The 26,482-nt window shown below is 42.7% G+C and overlaps 1 protein-coding gene across 2 annotated transcripts in view; it reads left to right on the top strand.

The window, feature by feature from the left end:
• Tmtc2 (Transmembrane O-mannosyltransferase targeting cadherins 2) overlaps positions 1-26,482 on the top strand; it is a 553,554-nt gene that overhangs the window by 456,414 nt on the left and 70,658 nt on the right. For both annotated transcript variants that reach the window (XM_033470689.2, XM_076518848.1), the window contains exon 7: positions 16,139-16,383. In XM_033470689.2, coding sequence (XP_033326580.1) covers positions 16,139-16,383 — 245 coding nt within the window. The remainder of the gene's footprint in view (positions 1-16,138; positions 16,384-26,482) is intronic.

Consider the following 26,482-nt stretch of genomic DNA (forward strand, 5'->3'; position numbering starts at 1 on the left):
TTGCAACGAAATTTCTATTGGTATTTTATACGAAACATTTCTTGAAGAATTTTGAGGATTTTATATAGTACTAATTTTACACAGAAGGGTATGGATACGTATCAAATTTACAAACTGCATAAAAGTTTAATTGCTAAATTTAATTTAAAGCTAAATTTGGTGAAAACCGTGAAAATTCTGTTCGAGCAGAAAGAGGCTAGAAAATTAATTTGGAGCGCAAAAACGACTATGATCCACGAAAGAATTAATATCGAGTAGGAGCATAAGCGAGTATGGGGATTAAGGTCGGATCGGTAACGAGGACGGATTAATTTTCAACGGAGAGAAAGCGGGCGAAAATAGCGCGAAATAGCGAAAATTCGGCAAAAGATCCGTGTCCACGGTAGCGCAAATAAATTGCCCGGCAATCGGAGAATATTTTCGCTACGTTGTAATTTCGGGCTATCGATTGGATCGACTGGTGGTCGACATGTGGCATCGAATGTAACGTGGCTGACATGTCTGACCATTGATTACCTCTTCCACTGGCTCCGGACACCGCGGTACCGGCTTTTCCTATTTGTCATCCGTCGCTATTTATTGTCTATCCGGTTACCGACCACCGTATCCGCGGGGCGCAGGTAAGAAGAGAGGAAAAAAAGAAGGGAGGAGCGGATATTTACAATCAATTACAGGGTAGCGGAACTAGCGTGGAATAGACAGGCCGGGCGCACCGAATCGTAAATCAATGGCGCGTAACACGGAAATATTGAATACCGATTCGGCCTGAAACGGGAACCGTACGTGGAAAAATTTCATTCTACACGTTCCACTTACTTCTGCACGAAGAATCACGATTCCTTCGGTTCTACCGCTGTTGCCGACATACCTCGTGCCCAACCGTTCTCGTACGTTCCACTTGCACTCGGGACCGATGCGGTGCAGTTTTCGAAAACGCAGAGAACGGGAAATATTCCACGCGATCGCAGCACCGTTTCGACGACCGCGCGGAGTTTAGTTCCCGTTAATTCTGTCCTCGACAGAACTATCGACAGTGATTTCTCCCGGAAATGTTCGGAGGTCGGGGTCGAAACCGGCAGATCTGAGAATGCCAAGTCGCGATTCCTCGGGCCTCGCGGCTCATTTTTTATAGTTACGGTATACGTTAATATGGATTAAAACGATTATTTCTGATTTTTTGGCACGTTCCGAGGCAATTCGGAGGCCACGTGACGCGATTCGAGGCGATTCGGAGGCCACGTGACGCGATTCGAGGCGATTCGGAGGCCACGTGACGCGATTCGAGGCAATTCAGAGGCCACGTGATATGATTCGAGGTAATTCGGAGGCCATGTGATATGATTTAAGGCGATTCGGAGGCTACGTGATATGATTCAAGGTAATTCGGAGGCCACCTGACGCGATTAGAGACAATTCGAAGGACACGCGACGCGATTCGAAGGCAATTCGGAGGCCACATGGCGCGATTCGAGGCGATTCGGGGGCCACATGATATGATTCGAGACAATTCGGAGGCCACGTGACACGACTCGAGGCAATTCGGAAGCTACGTGGCGTGATTCGCAGGCAATTCGGAGGCCACGTGACACGATTCAAAGGCGATTCAGAGGCCACATGACGCGATTCGAAGGCAATTCGTAGACCCAAACAGACCATTTTGTGTCGTTTTCCAGGAATTCGCGTCGCGTGCCGCATTCAATAAATTACACAGGCGTAGAACTAGCACAAGGAAATTCACAGCATCCCGAAATTAGGCATTTCCAGAATAAATTACTGTACTTCGTTCGCTTTAACACAGAAAATCTAGCAGATTAACAGTCATTTTAACATATTCTCAATCGTTTCGTACTCACAGACAGAAGGAAACGATCAACGCAACGGGTGTTTCAAAAATAAGAGAACATTCGTCGAATCGAAAGCCCGCTCGCGGACAGAAAAATCGCTTGGAGTCGACCCGAATGAAATCGATCGCGATCTCCATCGAACCGCGGCCGTTCGATCGCTTCTCTAATGGACTATTTCCGCACCGTTGGGATTCGCCAGGGTGCATAGGGCAGCGGTCGCGTCGGTGGCTGCACGGCGACTCGGAGCGTCGAAGAAAATGGTGTGCCGATCTCCGTGACGCGTTTCCCAGGGAAAATCAATTGCAGGTGCCGGCGCAGGTATCACGGTAGCAGCGTGTACCGGAACAATTGGATCGTAGAACGCAAAATGGACGCTGGGAACGCTCGCGGCGGGATTCCGCCGGGGCCAGATGCGATTACTTGGCCGTCCGCCGGAAAAAAGAAATATTACCGGGCGGCCGGGCAATCGTGGTAATTGTCGGGGCCCGGTAATGCAATCCGATGCACACGAGCCACTTTTCCCGGTTTTTGTCAGCCGCTGCGAAACCTGTCGCGGCAAATATCGGCGTTCCCGCGGCGCGTCGCGCCGGTTTTCGCAGCTCGCGCGACCGGCGACAGTCCCGGCCACGGGCCGTTCGGTCCAGCCCGAGCCCGGCCCGACCGGCCCCGATCGTTTACGACCCTAATAATCCGTCAAAATTTATCACGACACATTCGGCGGCGCCGCCGTGAGGCCGGTTTTACAGTTCGCCGTCCAACGGGACGCGGCCGGCTCTCACGCCGGGTTTTATTGCGTCCGGCTCCTGTAACGCCCGGAAATATTGCATCTTTATTGTTAAAAGACGGACCCCGGAGGCGAACGAGTATCGGATAGAAAATAAATCGGATTTTATCCCGGTGTTATCCGCGTTATACGGGAACATTTTGGCGAAGATTTACTCGCCGCGCGGCAGTTTTATGGGGCTCTTCGAACGGAGACCGGCTTACGGGGGTGCTGCGCGCGTAGGCTCGCGGGCTTCGGGTGTTCCTCTTTTTACCGGGGTAATTGCCGAGGGAGATCGAGACTCTTTGGGGGCGGTCAACGACTGCGGCCGGGTCAATTCATTGGGAAACGGTGTCGATCGAGGGTGATGAACGGTGTTTAACACGTTCCCTGGCAGCGTCACGCGTGTACAACGACCACGATTTTTTATTTCACGTAAAGAACATCGAATTTATTTAATTAAATTTAATGAATCTTTTATATATATTTTTTTATATTTTATTTATTGTTTCTCTGTGACGATATTTATCGCATATTTTATAGAATCATTTAAGAGAGAAGAATATTTCTACGTGGTCTTTGTAACTTAATATCGTTTATTATTTTTTTTTTATATTGCATAAAAGTCCGCAGTCTAGTTATAAGTATAAGCTGGGTCCGGTATAGTTCGTTTAAGTATGAATTAATAGAATATCAGCATAAGTCAGTAATGTCTCCAACAGTGGAGGCCGCGCTTCAGGAGGTTTGGCAATTAATTTAATACGCTTCGAAGTAAGATACCGAGTTCTAGTAAAGAAAGCACTGTTCTAGAACGTTCAAATTACATTCTAAAATTTTTTCGGTCTCGATAGTATCGCTATTTTCTGAGCGACGGTCTTTCGAAGACTGCACAACACACGTACTTCGCGTCGGAAGCGCGACAGCGGAGCGACAAAATTGTTTAAAAATAGAAGAAAAGCGATCGACACCGACAACTCTGTTCTAGAACGTTCAAGTTACATTCTCAAACGTTTTCGGTCTCGATAGTATCGCTATTTTCTGACCGACGGTCTTTCGAAGATTGCACAACACGCGTACTTCGCGTCGGAAGCGCGACAGCGGAGCGACAAAATTGTTTAAAAATGAAGAAAAAGCGTTCGACACCGACAACTTTTGCTCCGCGCGAACTAGTCGCGATCCAGCAACAATCTCGCAAGTCTGCGGAACGCTCGACAGACGCCCGGACGAGAACCGAGAATCGAAATCCGAGGGCAACATCGAAATAGCATATTTCATATCCCGGACAGCGGCCGCGTGCATCGGGCAGCGTACTCGAATTTTTATAATAATATCCCGCGGAAAATGATGTGCGCCGGGGATTGTCGCGGGATCGATCCGCGTCCGCATTCGTCGGCTCCGAAGCGGGCGCTTGCGAGTGACATCGGCGACCGCTGAATCCGCGCGGCGCATCTAAAACAGCGGTCGAATCCGTCGCGAAAATTCGCCGGTTTTAATTAATCATTCTCCGATGGAACGCGAGAGAGCCGGCCGGCCAGCCGGCCGAGAGCACCCCTAATTCCCGGCTGATGAAATTAGTCGCGGCGCGCGCGTACGCCGCTGAAAAATCAAATTCCGCTCGGAGGAGAGCGAGATAATCGTCAAACAGTGCTCCCTTCCCCCTCGCCGGAGATCCACGCGCCCCGCGGCAACTCTTCGCCAAGATTATCCGCGGATAATCTCGCCTGGTTTTTGCAAAATTCCGGACCGCCTCTCTCTCTCTCTCTTTCCGCGTTGGTGGCTCGTTCGAGAATATAAAAGCGGACGGGCAGAATTACTTATCCCGGCTCCGTCCGCGGAACTTTCCGAACGGCGGGCGGCGCGTTATCTCGACGTGGTTCGGGGCCTCTCTATCTCCCCGGCAAGGCGGCCGCGACATTTAATTAACAAAAAGTTCCCGTTAAGACCAGAAACTGGAGCGTCGGAATGGCAATTTCCTGGCGGTGCCGGCGTCGGCGCCGGCCAAAGGAGCCGCCGCCGCCGCCGCTACCTATGCTTCACATTATTTTGAATAAGGAACGAGCCGGGATCCGAGCAATCCATTTTCCTCGCCGCGGTCCCGCGGGATACTCTATGGAATTAGAGTATCCGAGCGAGCGAGCGAGCACTCCCACGCCTATGCCTCGCCTCCGTGGATACAGTTTGCGCGACGTTTATACGTGTACACAGAGGCGGCCGCGTCTGTACACGCCTTGCGACGGGCCACCGCGAACCTAATATCTTAAAACGGTGTCGTTCGCGTCGCCGTTCGCGCGTCCCCGTCGACGACGGCGACGTTCGTCCGACGTTCCACGACCGACGAGCTCTAACCGCCTCGATATCCTGACTGTGACGGATTACGCGCGGAATTGCGCCGACCGTTTCTACGACGATACCGAGCCCGGGTCACGGTTGACCGGCGCATCGTGCTCGGCTGCTGCGAACTCGCTTCCTCAGTTATTTTGGCGATGCTGCGCGTGGTTTAACCCTTTCGCTACTACGGACCACTATAGTGGCTTTCCATATGATGCCACTGAGGTACTACGGACCACTATAGTGGCTTTCCATTTGGTGCCACTGAGGTACTACGGCCACTATAGTGGCTTTCCATTTGGTGCCACTGAGGTACTACGGATCACTATAGTGGCTTTCCATAAGATGCATTATATTGCATAATGTTATTTCCTCTCATACTGTAAATTAAAGAGCGCATGCTAAGACGTTATAAAATACCCTGGAATACCCTTTATTTATAAATACCCTTTGGAGAAAAATTCATTCAATTCAAACAGCTTAGGTTCTCCGCCGACCGCCGCGAAGTACCGACTTCCGCTGACGATCGCCGTCGCGTAGCGTGCAGTGATGTCGCAGCGCTCTGTTCAGCAGAAGTACCGCGACGGAGAACCCGCCCGTAGCGAAAGGGTTAATCTACTGTTCCCTTGAATGCCAGCTGAGGAACTGAATTCTGAATGCTCTATGGTTTGACGAAAGGGTTACGGAACCCGTCGAAGTGACGCGAGTTTTTTCAACATTTGCACTCGAGCGGCGACTCCGAGGCGCTTTTAAACATTGTTATGTCGCGTCTGAAAATCATTTTATTCGTCGAATTTGTTTATATTTAGAGAGCTGTTGAAACATTGAGCTGTTTTATTCAAAGAGCTGTTGCACGGGTCACGACATTCGATTTCATATGCATAAAATGCACTGTAAAATGGAAAAATCGTGGCTCGGAAGAACTATTTTCAACTTTGCATTAATTCGGCTTCGAGAGTGCAAAGGGTTATGTTAGAATTGTTCGGATTGTAAAGATACGTTTGCGAATTGTTTATTGGATGTATGTGTTACTTGTTCGAAATCGGAATGGTCGTTTTATTGCTACTTTTATAAACGAATGTGAAATGATTTGAGAACGATTTAAACCCTTTGACTACGAAAGACGTATATAAACTATCCTATGTAGTCTAAATCCTCAGAAGTCTACCAATATGTAGCTTGTGGACTGCGGTATCTTTGTTGTTACACCAACTGATCATCGTGTTAAATATTGCGTTTATCAAATAAAACTTGTTATTCATTACCAGACTGCGGATTTTATGCGTTTATGACAAAAATGGATAGGTGAAATTGAAGACAATGAAATGATTACAACAAATGAAGAATATTGGTTAATAATTGTTAACTCTTTAATAAGCTGATTTCAGCTTATTAAAACAATTACATTGAAACAAGTAATATCGCGCTCGGCTCATTTGTTTTGCAATTGATGTACAACAATTTTTATTTTGCATTAAGATCCGCGGTCTATTAATTAGCAATGCCAAATTCCTGTCTTTGCGATTGCCTGATTTGTATATATTTTTATTTTGATAGCAGTGAGCGTAGATACGAAAGAGCATGTTCTCATAGCAAGTAGAAACATCAACCATTGGTCAGACACGAGTCCCCAGTATTACTGATTTCACGTACTTTTTATTGATCAAGCATACTCCACTGTGCCCTAAAAAAAAGAATAAAATATTTGGAGTTGTCCACTAGAAAAAGATCTAAAATTTTTCGATCGACTTTTAAACAAAATACGATGTTCTAGTTTTCTGTAATATTTATCTCAAAGTGGCCAACGAAAAGCAAGCGAATAAAGATAATTGTATTTCAGTAAAGATAATTATACTTCAGTAAAGATAGTTGTAGTTCAGTAAAATTGTTTCGCAAATAAATAATTTAACAAAAAAATCACCCACTAAACGATGAAACCGTCCTCCGGAAAGTTCTCGCTATTTTCCATTCGGCCCCAGCTCGCGTTTCTCTCCTGAACGCATAAAAACCGCAAGCCTGGTCAATGTTCCGGCAGCGTTTCCCGCAGCGTCTCCGATTCACCGTCGGCCCATCGAAACGCGCCGGTTTAGAAAAGCCGGCGTTTTAACAGCCCGCGTAGACAAGCCGCGCGCATCGCGGCGCAGCGACGGTAAAAACGTTAAATAAACATTCCTGCCGGCGGCGGAAGAATCGCGACCGCGGGTTGTTCAGCAAACATCTGAAAGGATTGAATATGAGACGGAGCGGCGGCTTGAGACGGGCCCCGGCGCTAATAAGCCGCGAATACGGCATTACAACGACAAGAGCTAATTTCTTTTTTTTCTCTCCCGCTCTCCGTTGAGAACGCGAAAGGCCGGACCGTATTTCCCCGGCGAAATGGCGGCCGGCCGCGCGGCCGGCTTTCTTTAGAATTCGGACAAGCTCTACGGGGCTACGGCAGTCTTTAGCGTAAAATTCAGACATTCATGGCATCGCGACCACTTCGCTTCTTGCTCTATCCGTTTCTAATTAAAAGGGCATTGCCGTGCTTCCGTGGGGCTGGTTTTACGGCACGACGGCGAATCGGGTTAAGTCCGCATGAATTTCTGCCGCGGCGTGGAACGAGAGACGCGGCGAACGACAGAGAGAGAATAAGAGAGAGAGAGAAAGAGAGACCGGAGTCCCGCCTTTTGTCGCGTGTTCGCTGTGTTTCTCAGGTCTGCCCGTTAATTACTAAATATCGTGCGAAACGGCGCGATGCCGCACAGAACGGCGGTCAATGGACAGAATTCAAAAAAGTCGCTGCTTCGTGTCTGTTCGAAACTGTGTATATTCCGTTCAAACGTATGAATAATCTGGCAACAGAATGTTCGAAGAATTCAGCAGGAGATTGTATACATATAGTAATAATTTTATACATTTTTTTAGCAGATGGATATTTAAAACGTTGATTTTACGAGCTCGGCATTTATAAACGCTTGAATAAATAACGCTTCGTTATGGTGATTAAAATGATCTTTATTACCTGGCTTAATGCTGATCTGACACTGACCTAACCCTGACATAACGATGACCTAATTGATTCATTGGGAACACTGGAAACTTGTTTTAGCATTGTTTAACGTGTGAACAGGCGATTAAAATGATTAAAGATTTATTACGGTGATGTGCAATATGTGAACAGTTCACGACAATCACTGGGAATTTAGTCTAACGTTGTGCAATATGCGAATGGTGTTCATTGGAAAGATTATGAATTTATTTTAGCCCTTTATTTTAGCGCTTCAATGAAAAACAGCGAAACAACGAAATTTTCTTAAAACACGTGCTAAACAATTCTTTCAATTTTAGACCGAATCTCGCGAGAATGGCTCTGAAACAAGCTGATCAAATTAGGAGCGGGAGAACGGTGTTTTTTTGACGAATCTCTCTTGGCCGAGGCAGAGAAATGCCGGAAAAATGGAGTGTCACACTTTTTTCCCCTCGAATGTAAGAATTTCCACGGCTGGGAATTTCAGTTCTCCGCTCGGAGCAAGATTATTTTGTACGTGGTGAAATTTTTGTCGAGTCGAAAAATGGCCGGAGGCCAAGAAAAGAGAGAACGAAATGTTTCAGAAAATTGCGATAAATATTGTCGAGGATTGCGAGGTACAATTATTGGAGGAGCAACGCAATCGAGAAACGTGAGAAAATTATTTGACCATCCAGACTGTTTTCACAACGATTCCCTTAAATTTAAGTATAATATTAAAGTATAGAATCATCGATCGCGGCCGAAAGTATTCCCAATGAAATTATAAACCAGCCGCGAAAAACGCTTAATTCGCGTGCGCATCGCCCGTATTACTCGTTATCTCCATATTATAAGTTTGCATGGCGGAACCGCGTTACTTTTTAATCCGCAAATTCCACGATTTATCGGATTTAAGCACGTTATGTTAATTCATTGTGTTACGTGGTTTCGCTCAATATTGAAGCCCGACGATTTATTATCCGTTACCGTACAAGTGCCATTCAGCATTATCACTTCATAGAGATAAAAGCTGCAAATTACCTCGTAAACGTTAATACGTATGACAAATCAGCGTCATTAATATCAATTATACAATAATAGTACCGCGTATTATTCCCTTTATCTTGCAATGCGTTTCGTAATTGAAATTCTTTTCTGTATCGTAAAAATTCCAAATTGGACGATTGGTTCAGGAAGCACTTTAATTTGGACATTTCAATTTGAACATTTTAATTCGAACATTTATTATATTCGAACATTCGACATCATTGAACGTCTCCTCGAGCAGAGTTGGGCATCGTTCACGAATTGTTTCGAATAAATATTTATCGAAGACTATTATTCGAATGAACGCTTCTCAGTCGAATATTTTATTCGAATTATTATTTTTCGAATTATTCATTATTCGAATTATTATTTTTCGAATTATTATTTTTCGAATTATTCATTATTCGAATTAGTATTGTTCGAATTATTCATTATTCGAATTATCATTATTCGAATTACTATTATTCGAATTATTCATTATTCGAATTATCATTATTCGAATTACTATTATTCGAATTATTCATTATTCGTCATAAATTATTCCGCATCTATTCGTCGTAAATTCTTCCACTTATTCACAATTATTCGAATAAATTACTCCATCTCTATATGGAATTACTCGAACAAATTATTCGAAAATAAATTGTGAAATTATTGGAAAACAAATTGTAAAATTGTACGAAAATAAATCGTAAAATAATTCGAATAATGATACGAATAATTCGTCGGCTGTCTTTGCTTCCACGTAATTTCACAAGGCTATATTTATACGGATACGTTCAAGATCAGTTGAGTTTCAACAAATTCTCTTCTGTAGCGACATTTAATAGACAGCTGCGTTGTTCGCCGATCGAACAAAGATTCGGTCTCGCCGTTCCAGCCTTCTCGTCGTTCCTTTTTGCAGTATAAAGGCCGCGCCACGGGAGACAATAAAAGCGAAGATAAACTTTTTAATACGTTTCACTTTGGCCTCGTTATTCCGTGACGCGGCCTCGGAGATGGAGGCCCTCCGCGTGCACCGCGCGCCGGAAGAATGCCCCGAGAAACTTGAAATTTTTAATTAAAGTCATAGCCGACCGCGGCTTTTTGTCCGGCTCGTCGCTCCGAGCCCCTCGTTTACGGGCACGCCGCCGGTGCCGCGTTCTGTTTAACGACGACAACGGAACGGTGTACGGCCGAGTTACCAAAGAAAAATGCCGAAAACCCCGCCGTTCCCCCCCGCCCTCCTCGCAGTGGCCGAAAGGGGCGACGAATAAATTTCGCCGGGGACTGGGAGACAGCCGGTTGTCGAAGTTCGCGGGGTTGTAGCAGCTTTGTTTAATGGATCGACGGTATAGCGAATCTTTTCCGATAGAAACAAAACCATTTGTTGGCTCTGCTCGATGCAGCTCGGTGTTCCCTGACGGCGAAATGCGATACCAGTCGATGCGCAGTCGATTTAAACACGTACACGGATTTTGAACCTTGCTAAAACTATTTGTCTTGTGCATTTTATTCGACCGTCGTCCGTCTCTCGTGTCGACTTTACACAATTCTCGTGGATACTATAATAATAATAATAATAATAATAATGATAATAATAATAATAATGATAATAATAATAATAATGATAATAATAATTTATTTATGTACACGGATAGGAAAAACCCTGTTCTACAGAAAAATTAGCAACAAATAGGGAGATTTTATATAGCAGTCGAATAAGTACAAGCGAAGATGAAAATCGTAAGGAAAAGAAAATACTGAAGAAAAATAATTTGTTTTACTGATCGTTTAATTAGCTCCGAACAATGCAGAAAAATGAACGTTAAATATATCTCACCTGGTTCGAGATTTTCATTTCTAGCCCCTCGCATTGTGATTTCTTTTGCAACTACGTTGATCAGCACTGATTTATCCATAATAAATTTTCTAATAGAAAGAAACAGTTTTTATTTCTCGAATGTCCGCATTTAATTTCATTCCTGTACTTCGACAACAGAATAATTAAGTACAGTTTCCACTTCGAAATGTCGATATTTTGTACATAATTATGATCACTATTTCATCTTGGTTTAGTACTTGTTACGTAAAACACCACTTCTCAATGAAACACAGTACAACTCGAGCGATAATTTCGATCGTTTCTCACTGAATTTTTCGTCGAAGTTTTCTCTGTCATGTCATTTCAGTTTCGATTTCATTAGCTCAATTACTATGATTCTGTGAGGATTTCTGGGTTCGGCGTTCGTCTCTTAAGCGTTAAGAATATCTAGAATGATTTTCCTTGTGAAACTGACATGAATTTATTTAGATTTTGCGCAATCTTTGTTAAAAAATGTGCTCGAATAGAGAAATTTATTGCATCGTTTTCCATAAAAACGTCTTTAAAATTTCGATAATCGTTAAATCAAAATTATGAAATGTATCATTTGACCAACAATAGCAGGTTTAGTGTTCGATCGAACATCTCCGCGTAGCAGATCAACGAACTGCATCATCGAACGAACAAAAGCGCGGAGAATTTTTCGAAATCGCGTAACAAACGGGTTGTAACCGTTCGCCCAGCTTCCGGTGGATCGGGAGAAGATGCCCGGGATCCGAGCGAGTGAGTCTCGAAAATTATTCAAGCCCTGGATTATTGATAGTCCTTCGATCGAGTAGTTAATTAAGTTTAATGTTTACTTGAACCTCGTCGGCCGTGTGGATCTTCCTGCGCCCGGCTGTACAGAACAAATCTAATTAATTTTAACCTGGTAAACGGAATCTGTAACTTCGTCGGCGTAATCCACCGAGTTTGCCTCCACTTTCGACGTTCAACATATTTGCTGATCCGCGATAGTGTGCCGGGGGTGGCGGGCTGGGGGGAGGGCGCAAGAGAAAAGAGATGTAATAAAGTAATCACACGTATCGCCGAGTCGGTGCACGGTTCGCCGAAATCATTCTGCTCGGCCGGGGATTGTTCGTCGTGAAACACATTCATTTCGCTCGCAGTTCGGCTTAAATTATATTCGGATGACGGATGAAAGGTGGAGAATAACGAATTAAATTGCATTCGACGCTATCGAATTCAATCGAACGCAAATTTAGATAGATAGCAATTTATCCGAATGAAATTTTAATCGAGTAAGAATTCATTTGAATAAGAGTTCATTCGAAAATGAATTTATTCGAAGAAGAATTCATTCGAAGATGAATTTATTCGAATAAGAATTCATTCGAAGATGAATTTATTCAAATAAGAATTCATTCGAAGAAAAATTCATTCGAAGAAGGATTCATTCGAATAAGAATGCATTCGAATAGGAATTCAAATGGGAAATAATTGATTAGAATATAAATAGTATAGAATATAAAGTGTTTTTTTCATTTCGAGTTAATCGAATAAAGAATTTTTCGAATTATTCAAATAAAAAATGATTCGAATAATGAATTTTTTGAATTATTCGAATTATTCGAACTACAAAGTATTTGAATTATTCGAACTACAAATTAATCGAATTATTCGAACTAAAAGTTATTCAAATATAGAATTTTCGAGTTATTTGAATAAAAAATGATTCGATTGGACAAATAATTCGAAATAATTATAAATCGACATGAAATAATTTATTCGATTAATTTCTAACACATGGAATAACTTCTACGAATAATTGCAAGTATATAAAATAATTTAATCGAGTAATTATAAACAGAATAAATGATCTACGACGAATAATAAAACGTCTGACTAAAATAATCGACTAAATGGGATTTCAGTCACGTAATTATCTTCGATAAATATTTCGCGATAGCTGCGGGAAAAATTAGCCGGGTATATCGGCGGATTTCGTTATCGCGAGATCGGATCACCGTCTCCCGGAAAATTTGCCAATCACACGGCTCGTTAATGGAACCTTCCGCCGGCGCCTGTTTATACTGGCAGGCATCAGGGTAAACGTCTTACGTCTCGGGTTCCACGCCGTGCCTGTAATATCACGTAGGATGATATCGGGATTAGCGAGAGCGGCTCCGCGGTGCGCACTACATTACACTTAGCGTTGCCAAATGGTAAACGGCCACGGCATGGAAAGTTAAGCGCGATGAAATTAGGGGATCGGGCCTTTGGGTCGCGGATCGGGAACCGGTATCCCGAAACCGCTGGGTCCGGATTGCTTGGATTTGCGTCCGGTTCGATTTTCAGCGAATTATGCCAACGTGTTCGCAATTTAACCTGCCATCGGCGTTCTCTTTCTTTTGACTTTCGAATTCTCGAAATCATGACGATTCTTTCTCGAAAAACGACGCGATTAATTTCTTCACTCGAGCGTTATAATGCGTGCATTATAATAAAAATAGCGAAAGGCGAAATAATTTGTCTGCTGTTTCAAGAACTTCTGGCTTTTACGCGTTCAATAGTAACGAACAAATAATTTTCATTGAATCTGAATCGAAAAGAAAATTAACATAAAGTTAATTACGCGCGAAAGTAAACAATAGGCACAGTAATTGGCCCCGCTACCACCCAATGAAGCATTGATCGGCGACGCGTCGTTGTACGAATGTCAAAAGAATAAGATCGAACGTAGCGTTGATTGGAAACGTCTGGCCTTATTCTCGCTGACAATGAGAGTCATCGGCAAATGAACGGTGAGTCCCGTCGTCCCATATTGCATTATTGCGCCGGGCTTTTCCTGACACACTAATGAGTCATCCGTGTGCCACGGCACTCGTTCGCCGACTGTGCCACGGAAGGGCATTCCTGGCGCGCTAATGAGTAATCGATACTCGATGACACCGTTTCGAGCCGCGTTATGCAGTAATTGAGGGACTTTGCAGATAATAGATAGAGGCGAAGTTTCGGCCCGGAGTTTCGGGGCTCCGGCAAGAAACTCTTTTGCAACGGCGCCGATGAAAATTTCGCTTATTAAAATCGGCGAACACGAAGCGAACGAAGTTCCGTACGGAAGTAACGCGCTTGTTACGATCGCCGGGCTGCGAGTTTTATGGATTTATAAAAAAAAACACTTAATAGGCGAGGCGCGAAGATTAAAGGGAAGATTAAAGGGCTTCAAGAATGTTGCTGCGTTACTTTCGATCTGCTGAACCTATTAAACGTAGGACGCTTAAGGTATTAGCAACGGAGTTGTGCAGAATTGGGATCGAATTGCACGGGGAATTATGATTACAAAGTAATTCAATTATATTGTAATTCGGTTCGCCATTCGATTCAATTACAATGCAATTCGAAATTCAACAGGTGTACAGAATACTAAATAATACGATTTAGGTTAATTAGGAATTACGATGTGATTCATAAATAAATTGAATTATTGATAATTACAACGTCATTGGATCGAACTCGTGATTGAAGTAATTAGTAATTGAATTGACTGGAAAATTTGAATTACGTAATTGAATTGCAAGGCAATTGAAATAAAATATAACTTGAATGCAGTGTGATTAAATTACGTAATTGAATTACAATATAATTGAATTAGCATAACTCTGATTAGAAGGATTATTAATAAACTGTGTGATTTTATGCATTTATGATCAAAATGACTGCATTGAAGAACGAAACGTAGATACATTGAAAAAATTTGAGAAGATGTTCTCAAATTTGTTATCTTATTAATACTATTAAGAGAAGAAACATATTTTTAAGTGAATACTTTTTCTACAATTGACTGTGAAATTCTTCATTTTGCACAAAGATCCACAATTTAATAAGCGCTGCTTAATGGTTGGTGGAGACTTGAATTTTTTTTAACGATCCATGCACATTAATTTTTAACACCGGAATCACCGTAGTAGGATCGACAACATTTTACACTTATCGATTTATAATTATCGAAACGGTCGAGTTGGAAGCTCGTTACAACGACGTACGTAACGAATTTACCGGGCGGACATAATTTCGTGGAGAAATGCAAACGGAATTCGGCGGTTCCGGTATTTTCGGCGTTCAATAATTCCTAAATGAAGTAATAACCTCGTCACACACATCCATTGTATTTTTAAAGTTTGCGCACACGATCGCGCACGAATCACAGCGTGAAATTAATTCGAACACGAAAAATCGCGTCTAGCCACGTTGCATTGTAAATTGCACGGGGGCTTCGTAACGATTCTGAAATTTCTGCGCTAAAATTATCCGAAATGTGGCGGAGAGATTAACGAAATTTCCATTCAGCTTCTCCGCTTTAACGAGCTCGAATCATAAAAACGATCATGCCTTCTCTACCACAGGATACTATAAATTCGATCGGTGTGAATTGACGTCGAATTGGTATGATGTGTCCTATACATACGTATACACGTACATATTCTTTTCATTTCAACGAACAGATTTTCCATCGTAACGCGACAGCTAAATTCTGGTTACAAACAGCATCACCGATTATTAATAGATTATTAATAGATTATTAGTCGCAATTATCAGTGCACACTATTGCCGATAATAGACATTAATCCGCTCGTTCGTGTTAATTATGGGTTTGCCAGATAACAATTACGATTAAAGATATTTTCGTAATAACTAGTTTCGCTGCATTGTGTTCGTTTCTACTGTCAAACGTTCGTGTCATTAAATAGTTTCAAATAGAAACCGGAAGAATTACATATTTGTAAAATTGTCCAAAATTGATGCAGCAGCTGTCGTGCAAGAGACGATGCTGCTATTAGTAACCTCGAATAATTTCATTTAGAAAATTTTAGAATATATAATATATTATTATATAGTATCATATTATAATAATATAATATATTATTATATAGTATCACATATTATAATAATATAATATATTATTATATAGTATCACATATTATAATAATATAATATATTATTATATTTATTATATTATAATAACGTAATATATTACTATATTTATTATATATTATTATTATTATATATAATATATTATAATAGTATTATATATAGTATTATATATAGTATTATAATATATTATTATTAGTATTATTATATAGTATATTATTATATAGTGGAATATATAATACATAAGTAAGTGGATATATGTATAATAAATTGAACGAACTGTGAATAAAAGAGCTACTTAATTCGTCGAAAACTCCGGACGCCGCTTTAATTGGCACAGTAATTGATTCCATTTGCCCTCTAACTTATACGTCAGTGTGCGCATCTGTTGATCCGGAGACGCTGATGATCCTTCTTTGTCTTTGCAGAGGCTTACGTGAACCTGGGCGCTGCGTTGGCCTCGGTGGGTCGCGGCGCGGAGGCGGCTGCGGTTTTGCGGGCCGGCGCGTCCCTGGACGGGTCCGGTCTCAAGGACAAAAGGGCTCACGAGGCGGCAAGGGTGCAGGCCCTCCTCCAATTAGGCGCCCTATACGCCGATCAGGGTCGATTACAAAGGGCCCTCTCGGCGTACAGAGAAGCTCTCCACGCCTTGCCGGATCACTATCCACCTCAGGTCAGTTCTGCTCCTTCCCGTTCGTTACGCCATTACCGCGTAACAACGGTCGGCTCGCCGCCATAGTGTTCCGAAACGGTGATATCGTCGCCTAAACCTTAAAGCATCCCATCGACGTAATTACAGAACTAGCAAGCCAGTCGAGATTACCGAACGATTTCACCGTTCGATCACGGATCACATTTTATGGTTTCTTTTTAGCAAGATTCCGGTGATATTTTACTGCAAAAGGCGAACAATATTTCATGACGGAGCTTGAATCATGCTTATACTTATGGCATAATTAAGAAAAATGTGTTCCCGTGAACCGGTCTTTCGAACATTTGCAAAAAAATTCAAAACAACGCGACAAGTTTATACAGTAATTTCTCCCGGAAATGCCAAATTTCGGGTTGCTGTGAATTTCCCCTGTGCTAGTCCTACGCCTATGCAGCTTATCGCTACCTTACACTACGATGCGTTATAACAATGCCAAGACTGGGTTCATTTGAACTTCCCACGATTATTCTATCGAATAACGAAGCGTGCTATCGAACATTTCTTCTGGAAATAATTTTATAACGTCGGGAACTGCGAAAGAAAAAATATAATCAGGAACTGGTTCTGACTGGTTCGGTGGTTCCAGTGTGAGAAAAAGTCGCGCCGTTCTAAACGGCGCGCGGTCACTTTTGCTCCTTGCCGGGGTCTCGAGAGAACTCATTAAATTACGCTAATGGCCACGTCACCGTGCCCTGACCAATTAAACCGACCTTTCGCCTCCGTCTAACGTCGACGGCCGTCGCACGGAACACGTCTCGCCGATAGCATCGGCACCGTCTCCGGCCGCGGCGGCCAGATATGCAAATATCAAATGCGAGTCTATCGACCGTAAGAATCGAGAATTCGGGCGCCGATCAGCTCCGCGTGGCGAGCGATTCGTTCCCTGTTTCCCGTTCCACGGCACCGAACCGAACGTAACAGCTGTCAGGAGCCGGCCGCGGGCCAAAGCACGAGTTCCCGTTTTCCCAAAGACAGGGGCGGAGGCGGATCGAGTCTTCGCGGTACAGCGATCTCATCAATATGCAGCACGGGTGGCCATTGTGAATGGTACCGCTGGGCTCGAAGGTTGCGGCCGATCGTCAAAGGGAATTTCACGGGTGCGTTGCCGGTCCGGCTGGCCTAAATACACTCGCGGATACCATCCGGCCCGGCCCGGCCCGGCCCGAACTGTCCCCCGCAAGGCGTTCCAAAACGGCGAAGTCGTTCCGAAGCCGCTAAAATGAACGTCTCGTTCGGGATAATTGCTCGGCAGTCTTCTAAATAGTTCACTGTACCGAATTCGAGAAAGTCAGAATGCTGTGGATGCTTGAAATTGCTTAAAAATATTTAAAAGTGTTTAACACGTTCCGTGCCACGTGTACCATCGATGGTACACGCTTGCATGTTTACTTAGTGAACTGAACAAATTGTTTACAAGAAATTTAGAACCGAAGAATCAATTTCCACCGCAAGAATGGGCGTTGATAAGTTTTTGTTACGTTGTTATGTGTACGAGAATTAATAATTGCACGTAATACATCAAGTTTTAGTAAAATATCAAAGTGTGAAGATTCGAGTAAAAAAAGCTCGGCACGGAACGTGTTAATAATGCGTCAAATAATCTTGTGATTATTAGACCGATTTATTTGTAACGCGAAACGTTGCCATCTCTTCGTGACGAGCACATTCGACAAAAAGAAACAGTTAACTGGTTAAAAAAGAATATATTTACAATAGAATTTGGTATTCTTTATTTAGTTACATATTTTACAAAAATGTTGCACGTAATCCCTAGCGCTGCAATTAATTTCACAAACGCGTCGATCAGCAATTCTTCGACTTGACATATTTTCCTGATAAAACGAGACCATTTTTATTTCTTTCACGCCTTCGATCATTTTCATTCGATCATTTTCATGAAAGAAGAATAAAAAAATGTTGTTTCTATTTCGAAGAAACGAATAACGCGATCGTATTTAGCAGATCATGCACGAAATCTTCGTCAGAAGTTAAAACCGGTTTTTGACGTTTTCTTTTACAGATGCTGATATTACAAAAATGTTTTTAGGAGAAATTTTTCGCTACACTTCTTCATTGAAGTATACATTGCAACATAAATCATATTTAAGTTACCCAGTTTTAGTTAGTTCAAATAAATCCATCGTTGGCTATGTCATGGAACAATGTAAATTAGTCGCGTTCTGGCGCTCGGTAGTTCCGGTGTTAAACAAAACGCAAAGAAAATCAAACATGTGCACAGCATAATTGCAGTAACTCGCACGCTTTCCAGCGAGACCGCGTCGGCAAACCGGTTTAACCGTCGCCGAAAACCATGAAACGCAATCGTCTCTATCGTTTCCCATTAAAAAAAAAAAGCGTGGCCCCGGTGAAACAGGGAAAAAAGGCCTTAATGAGATTGTTATCGCGTGTAAAATATAACGCCGGCCCGCGGCGTAGGAAAGAAATTTATTGTTGATTCGGATCTCTATAAATTCCCCGAGAGCGTAGCCTCTATATCTGCATAAAGATCTGCAGTCTAATAATCATTTATAGCCCCGGCGGCGGTCGATCGCGCGGGGGCGCTCGCGTTGAAAAACTTAATTCCGCGGATTCAATTTACTTTCGCGCTAATAAATTGATGAGCCCGGGCTATCATGCCGCGAGGATAGCGGTCTTAAGCGGCTGAACGCGGCCCGATCCAATTATAATCGGTCTATCTCTCCTCGTCGAAATTATTTAGCCGATTCAATCGACGCGGCGTCGCGCCGAATACAGATTAAAACATAAGTTAAGAGCCGTCCGGCCGGCCGTCCCGCCATCAACAGTTCATTATTCGGTTGATTTTCATTTTAAATCCGATTGCCGGCCGCCGAACGGACGCGCGTATGCATGTATATCGTAAACAGTTTTCATCCGGGCGCGTGCAGTATGCATCGCGAAGGAAGCGCGAATGTGTGCGGGAGCACGCGCGCGCGCGCGCGAGCACGCTGCCTGGAAAACACCGGTTAATTTGATTGCGCGCGATCAAATTTGCCCGAACAAACTTCCAGCGCGAACCAGATTAATTTTATTAAAGGAGCGGCCCCGCCAGAAAAATTGCACGCCAACAAAATTACCAGCTCGCTCGTATGCCGGCGAGTGCTCGCTTTCGCGCGACCGAAACGCGCTCGCGTAATCGTGCCCGATGCATCTGGCCGATTGCGACACCCTCTTCCGCTTCCGTTACGCTCTTCGCAGACTTCTTGGACCGGCGTTGCTGCTTATGGTTCGACAACGAGTGTACATAGTTCGCGTTGCGAGAAACGCGGGACGCGAGAGGAATTTTTGACGGTCGAGAAACGGATCGTTCGACGATGTTTGAAACGAAGCGGACGGTAACGGTGATCTGAAACTTTGCGAACTGGTTTTATCACTTTTGGAGAGTACGCTCGAATTTTTCTGCGATGGAATTTGTGACTTTTGTGTAATGTTGCGGTAATTTATTCAGCAGACCTGGACGAAGTTTAGTCAATGAGAAATATCTGTTTGAAATAACGCTGCTGTTGTTTGGGAATAAAAATTGAATAATATTGATTAAATAATAAATAATAGCAATTAAATAATAGCGATTCCAAATAATGAATTATTTCAATACTTTTTACTTCAAATACGGCGAGAGAAATAATTCTCGAGATAATATGCAACAAAAAGATTTTATTCTAAGAAATTTGCTTCCAACGAAAAAGCTTGCTTTTTCCACAAAAAGATGTATTGTATTTAAATTAATAGAAGTTGTAAATAGCGTGCATAATTACATATTGCAATGAAACGCATCAAAAACAACTAAATCGTTAATATAATAAAATTCGAAGATTTCATGTGTACACAATAATAATAATATTATCATTTTCGTCGCGAAACCTGAAAACGAATTCCAAGAGAAACTCGATCCGCTAAACGGTGAATTTGATCTGCGAAATGGTGAAACGGCAGAGGAAGATGGCCACGACCTACGGAAGGATGAATTTCGATTGCAAAGCCTGTATCCAGCCGTCCGATGTTTTCCGAAATAAATTCGCGTAGGGCCGGTCCTCCGGTTCCATAATTTCGAGAGAGTAATTCCAAAGGATTAAGCTCGGCTAACGAGAGCGAAGAAGCTTTGTGCCGGGAACAGTCGCGGCCCGGCCAGAAAATTTCTCGCAGGACATTAAATGAAAATTGAAAGAGTTAAACGCATCGGCGTTTTCCGGGACGTCGTAAAAGGAGAGGAAAAAAGGATGAAAACGAAGCGCGCGGCGAGCGAGAAAGGCGGCTGGTTCTCGCGCCGGATTACGGGCAGCTTAAAATTTTTAATTTTGGTTTACGACGCGTGTGCGGGCATCATATTTGCGGCGGACGCGGGAAACAACGCCGCGCGAATTTGTCCCGGATTCCGAGCTGTTGAGTCGGCGATTCTGCAATCATTTCGATCCGAACGCTGCAATTAGAACGTTCGTTTCGTTCTAAGTCGATTCGAACGTTTCGATCGAACTTTTCCTAGCCACGATTTTTGTTTCAAAATATCGATAAAGATTTTGCTAGAAATGTTCAACATCTAATTCGAGCCATTATCATTGTATCATAATTTATGTAATTTTTTTTCTGTTTGGTAAATCTTTTTATTATGACAAAGGGGTTTCCCTCTCCTTACATCAATAAATAAGTGAACGAAAATGCCTCTGATTTCGGGAAAATCGAGTTTGAAAATGCATCGCGCGCCGAGAGAATTGCATCGGAATAAACAAGCCGCCGTTGCATAAACGAAAAAGTATGAAACGTATTCGCGGCACGAGCTTTCGCTGCACGACCCAATACTTTCTTCTGCGCCCCGTGGATGTTAACCGCGTCCCCGGTTCCTCCCTAATTCCGTCTTGATCGGCAAAAAAACAGCTGCGTTTCTTCTTCTTCGCGTGCGCGCTCCCTCGCGACCGATCGATACTCGGTAAATTTAATTAGCTTCCGGTAACTCTCGCGTGTTTTCAGCGGGACGATTACGAAATTCCCCATTCGTCCACCGGTGCGAAAGTTTCGTCGGCTGATTTGAGTTACCCTTTGCGGCTCATCGCCGTGGAAACCGTTTGCGTAGGCGGCTCGTTTTGTAATTCGCTGTTGCGAAACGTTTATTCGTCTTCCGGAGGCGAACTCCCGCAACATCGCCCACCGCGAGAATAATGAATGTTTAATTACCGGTGAATTAATGCTTCTGCTGGATGTTATCCTGCCGGCTCTGTCCCGTTCCAATCTGTTCCCGAGGGTTCTGCGGAAACGTCGATGACACCGAAAATGTTTCCGGCAAAGGTTACTGCTTCGTCGAACGGACACTTACATGCTAGCAGGGTTATTAGTAGGCTTATTAGTAGGTTCGTTAGTATATTTATTGGTAGATTTAGTAGTAGACTCATTAATAGACTTAGTGGTGGACTCATTAGTAGACACAATAGTGGACTCATTAGTAGACTCAATAGTGGATTCATAGGTCTACTTATTAGTAGACTTATTAGCAAATTTATTAGTAGACTCATTAGTCTACTTGTTAGTAGATTTATTAGCAAACTTTCTAGTAGACTTATTAGTAGACTCATTAATAGACTCAATAGTGGACTCATTAATATACTCAATAGTGGACTCATTGGTCTACTCATTAGTACATTTATTAATAGACTTATTGGTAGACTTATTACTAAACTTATTAGTAGGCTCATTAGTCTACTTGTTCGTAGATTTATTAGCAAACTTACTAGTGGATTTATTAGTAGACTCATTAATAGACTCAATAGTGGAATAATTAGTCTACTTATTAGTAGATTTATTAATAAACTAATTAGTAGACTCATTAGTATACTTAGATTTATCAGTAGACTCATTAGCCTACTTATTAGCCTAGTGATTTTTAGACTGCACATTTTTATGCAAAACAATCAGCAATTTAGTGTTTCGAACAGTCTCGAATATTTCGTGTGTTTTCGAATCTACAATTTATTTAGCATCTACAAATATTTCGAGATTATAGCAACATTTCCACGGGTTCGCGATAATTTTTCCGTAAACACATAAACTTCGCAACCGGACTGCAACGAAGAGATCGTTCGCGCTTGGAAAGCAAGCGGTTGAAGTCGTAACCGAAAAGATTCACGAGCGTTCGGTTTACGAGAGAATTGAATTTGAATATTCATAGGGCGCGCGCGCGCGTCCTGTTAAACAAGGCACGCCTAAACTCGGCTTCCTTAGAGCGTCGCGAGTAAATGCACGCGCTGCGCGGATTAATTTAAAAACTTCCGCCGCCGCCGCGCTTCCCGTCGATTCGTTCGCGTTGATTCATCGCCGGCAGAGTAAGTGTGGCTATTACTGCGGACGCACCAAATACTGCGGTGTTTTGTAAGAGTCACAAAATCTGTCATTTTATGGTGTGCAATCTTCTGAAAATATCAATGTCATCATTTCTTATATATGTTTAATATTGACAATTTGTGACATACAAGTAATAGCAATCGCAGTTTTAATTCATTCATTGACTTTTGATAAAAACATTGAGTTTTGTGAAAAAATATTTAATGGCAGCTGATTCGAAAAGGCATTTATATATTTTGGTAATTAATAATAAACTGTTCATTTTAGCGTTATGTTTGCATAAAGTGATCGTTACTTTCGTAAAAAATCGTGCTACAATTCCATAATCATCCAGTACAAAAATTGATATTAGTTTATAAAAGTAACGAAGTAACAATAAGACATTTATTCTGATTTTTAACAAGCGTTATTGTAATATGTGCCGTAAATAACATATAAATTTAATGAATAACTCGAATAATCGTAAATTAAAAAATTAGTGACTCGACATTAGTGTTAAGGGAATCGATTTTTGTGCTACTTATAGATATGTCCTTTTCCTTTTTTATTAAAGCAACGATTACATTATATAAAAATAACGCTAAAAAGATAAAATAATATATTTATCATTAATTACCGAAATCATTTCAAGGGACTGTTTCCTTAGCAAAAATTCATCCTACTAGCCACAGTAATTGGCGCATTGTTTTTGCAATTTTCCCATGTGTGCCAATTACTGCGGCTAGTGGGATGCATTTTCCGCAAGGAAAACGGTGAGGAGCCGGGAGAATTTGCGAAAACGCGTCACGGAAAGCCGGATTTGAGACTATCTAATATATTCGTGGACACGTGACAAAGCGTCTCGAGACGGCGCGCAATGCCGCATATAAAATTCTATACGTACGCTTCGACCGGGATCAATAACCGCGTGTGTGCAAGCACAGCATCGCGATCCCGTCGCGAGATACTCGCGGATTTATGACGATAAACTAACCGGTCGATGGGAATCCATTCTCTGTTCTCTGATTTCGTAACGCCGCGCCGAACAACCGGCGAACAAAGCGCCGCGATTTGTTTCGGCGCGAGATCTCCGGGCTGACGTCTTCTTGCCTGTCTCTCTCGAGTACAAATCGTCTGAAAGTTTTAATTTCTCGCTGTTTCCCGAAAAGTTTTTCAATGGCTTCACTTCGCGGGATTCGTGAGTTGTGCGCTGATAAATTCGCTGGAACAATGCGTCGAGATCGAGCGCTACTGTCTTTTATTAGCTCGTATCGTAATCAATAAATCCTTCATAATTGTATGACTTAATGAACGAGTGATAAATAAGATAGTAATTCTATATGATATGATTTTTTCCAAAACTGCATTCTACTAGCCACAGTAACTGGCGCAATTTTCTGCTACTTTTCCCATGCGTGCCAATTACTGTGGCTGATAGAGAAGATTTTCCGGAATAATGTTAGAAGTGTAGGATGATTTTTACGAAAGTAACGATTACTTCATGCATGCAAATATAGCGCTAAAATGAACATTTTAGTATTAATAATAAATCGTTATTATTATATAATAATAATAATCGATAAATAATTTCGGAAGTCGTGCCAATTTTAGAAATTTTTGTTTCTTTTATATTTTCAGTACACTTTGCCGAAGCGTACGATTAATTGAACGAGTCAATTTAAGTTGTCCGATAATTACATCGTTCAAAATATTCTAACGAATAATCGCGGAGCGAAGTCACGGATGAATAATTCTAGGGATCCGGCGGATATATCAGGTGAAAGTGGCACGGTTTCGAAAAAATACAGGATTAAAGTTTCAAGCGAACATTCATCTTGCACGACGTGCCGCGTCATTTTCAAGCTGTAATCTTCGTTAGTTATTCAGATCTGGAAAAAAATCCTCTTACAGAACAGATATCACGGATTTCTCGAAACTGACACGAAGGACGAAGGTATCCATATATTCTCCGTCTGAAACTTTCGCGATGGTTTCGGAGGCGATCAGCCCTCGTCGTGATTTTCGAGCTTTCTGTCAGACATCGGCTTCTTCCCCGGCGAAACTCTTAATTGATTTCCAAGGTTATTCCGGCAACGAGCAATTCCGAGCTGGCTGCTCGATCATTGTCTTGCTTTGCTGCGGGATGTTTGCTCCCTCCGCTCTTACGGCGATATTTCCGTCGACGGGGGAAACTGGATATCGGCGTTGTTTTTCCGAACGATTAGGCGCACGATCATCCGAAATGGAATATTACCTTCGGTCGCTGATATTAACCCTCGTTAACCCTGACCAGTTTCGCTACTGTGCCATCGACGATGTTTGTAACAATTGCGAGCAAGCAATTTATATTGTCCAGATATTTCTTGTGCAGGCTCGTCGGCATTTCTGGCGTTCCCAATGTAACAGTAGTTTATTTTATTTAATGGTCGATGGTTCAAAATCGATAGATCCGGGTCAAAATTGATAGAGTCAATGAAGTCATATGTCACAAACATATATTGTAACTAGAAACATTTTTGATTTCTTTTTATAACATATATCTATTCCGGTCGAATGTGAATGAATTATTGAAATTATTGATTATCGTGATTGCGATACATTTTCCATCCGTTAAATATTTACAGTCTATTGTTAGTCTATTTACAGTCTAGTTTTGAAGGATAGCGGAAGAGTGTCCCCATTATTCTCCATGGAGCAAATACTGCTGCATTGATACATGCAATAAATACTTACTAATGATCTTAATGCCTCCACGTTTTTTCAACTTTTACACTGCTCACTTTAGGGTCATTTTAACATCAAGTAATCCTTCCTCCCGGAAGTAACTTAAAGATTTGGGAAATCCATCCCACTAGTCACGGCAATGTGTACATTTTCCTACATGTGCCAATGTCCCAATTACCGTGACTAGTACGATGCATTTTCGAAAATGTTGGAGCAGAGACAGATATGATTTCCTTTAACTATCTTTTCGAAAGCTTTGGAAGAATCCACTCCAGCACAGCCCAATCCAGAAGGTTGTAAATTCATTGGCGTAGAAGGTCTCATTTTTTCAGTTAAACTTCGCCTTCATTCGGTTAATTGAGAAACTGCGGTAATGTGACAAAAGATCTGTCCGCAAAACCGATCAGAAAACTGGACGTCCGATGGCTTTGCATCCCACGGAACCAAAAACCGCGTCCGCTTCGCACGCGTTTACGAGCCGGCCGAGGATGTCGCGGCGAAGAAATACTTTTCGTATAAATTGTCGCGCAGGAATTCCGCGAGGATGCGCCGAACAAAACGCGGCCACGGTTCGAGCACGTACCGGCGGCAGCCGAGACGCCGAGGTATCTCGTAAAAATGCAAACTTCTCCGTTCTCTCCGTCGAAGTCGAGCGCGAAGACTCGGTTGTCGCTTGTAGACGTTGTTGTCGCGTCTCGGCCGCGCTTCTCTCTTCCGCCCACCCCCGCGCCACCCCCTTCGTTGCCCATTTCTCGCCCCTTGTTCGGTCCCCGGCCCCGCAGAAAAGTTTGGCGAAGCGGAGGAAAAAAGGCCGACCTCTCGGTCGCGGCGACGAGCTTTCGCGGCCTAAAAAACCGGCGACGGCAACAACTGCGGAAATTCGCGAGAACTTCGGGCTGCGCGCGGTCGAGTGCGAGATGAAAATCTAACGGCAGGGAGGAATTCTGCGGGAGGGGGAGAGGAGAGAGGGCGGCTGGGAACGAGATCGACGGCAATTTTTTCCGAGTTTCGC

This window comes from Megalopta genalis, chromosome 2, assembly GCF_051020955.1.
Source record: "Megalopta genalis isolate 19385.01 chromosome 2, iyMegGena1_principal, whole genome shotgun sequence".
Taxonomy (NCBI): Eukaryota; Metazoa; Arthropoda; class Insecta; order Hymenoptera; family Halictidae; genus Megalopta; species Megalopta genalis.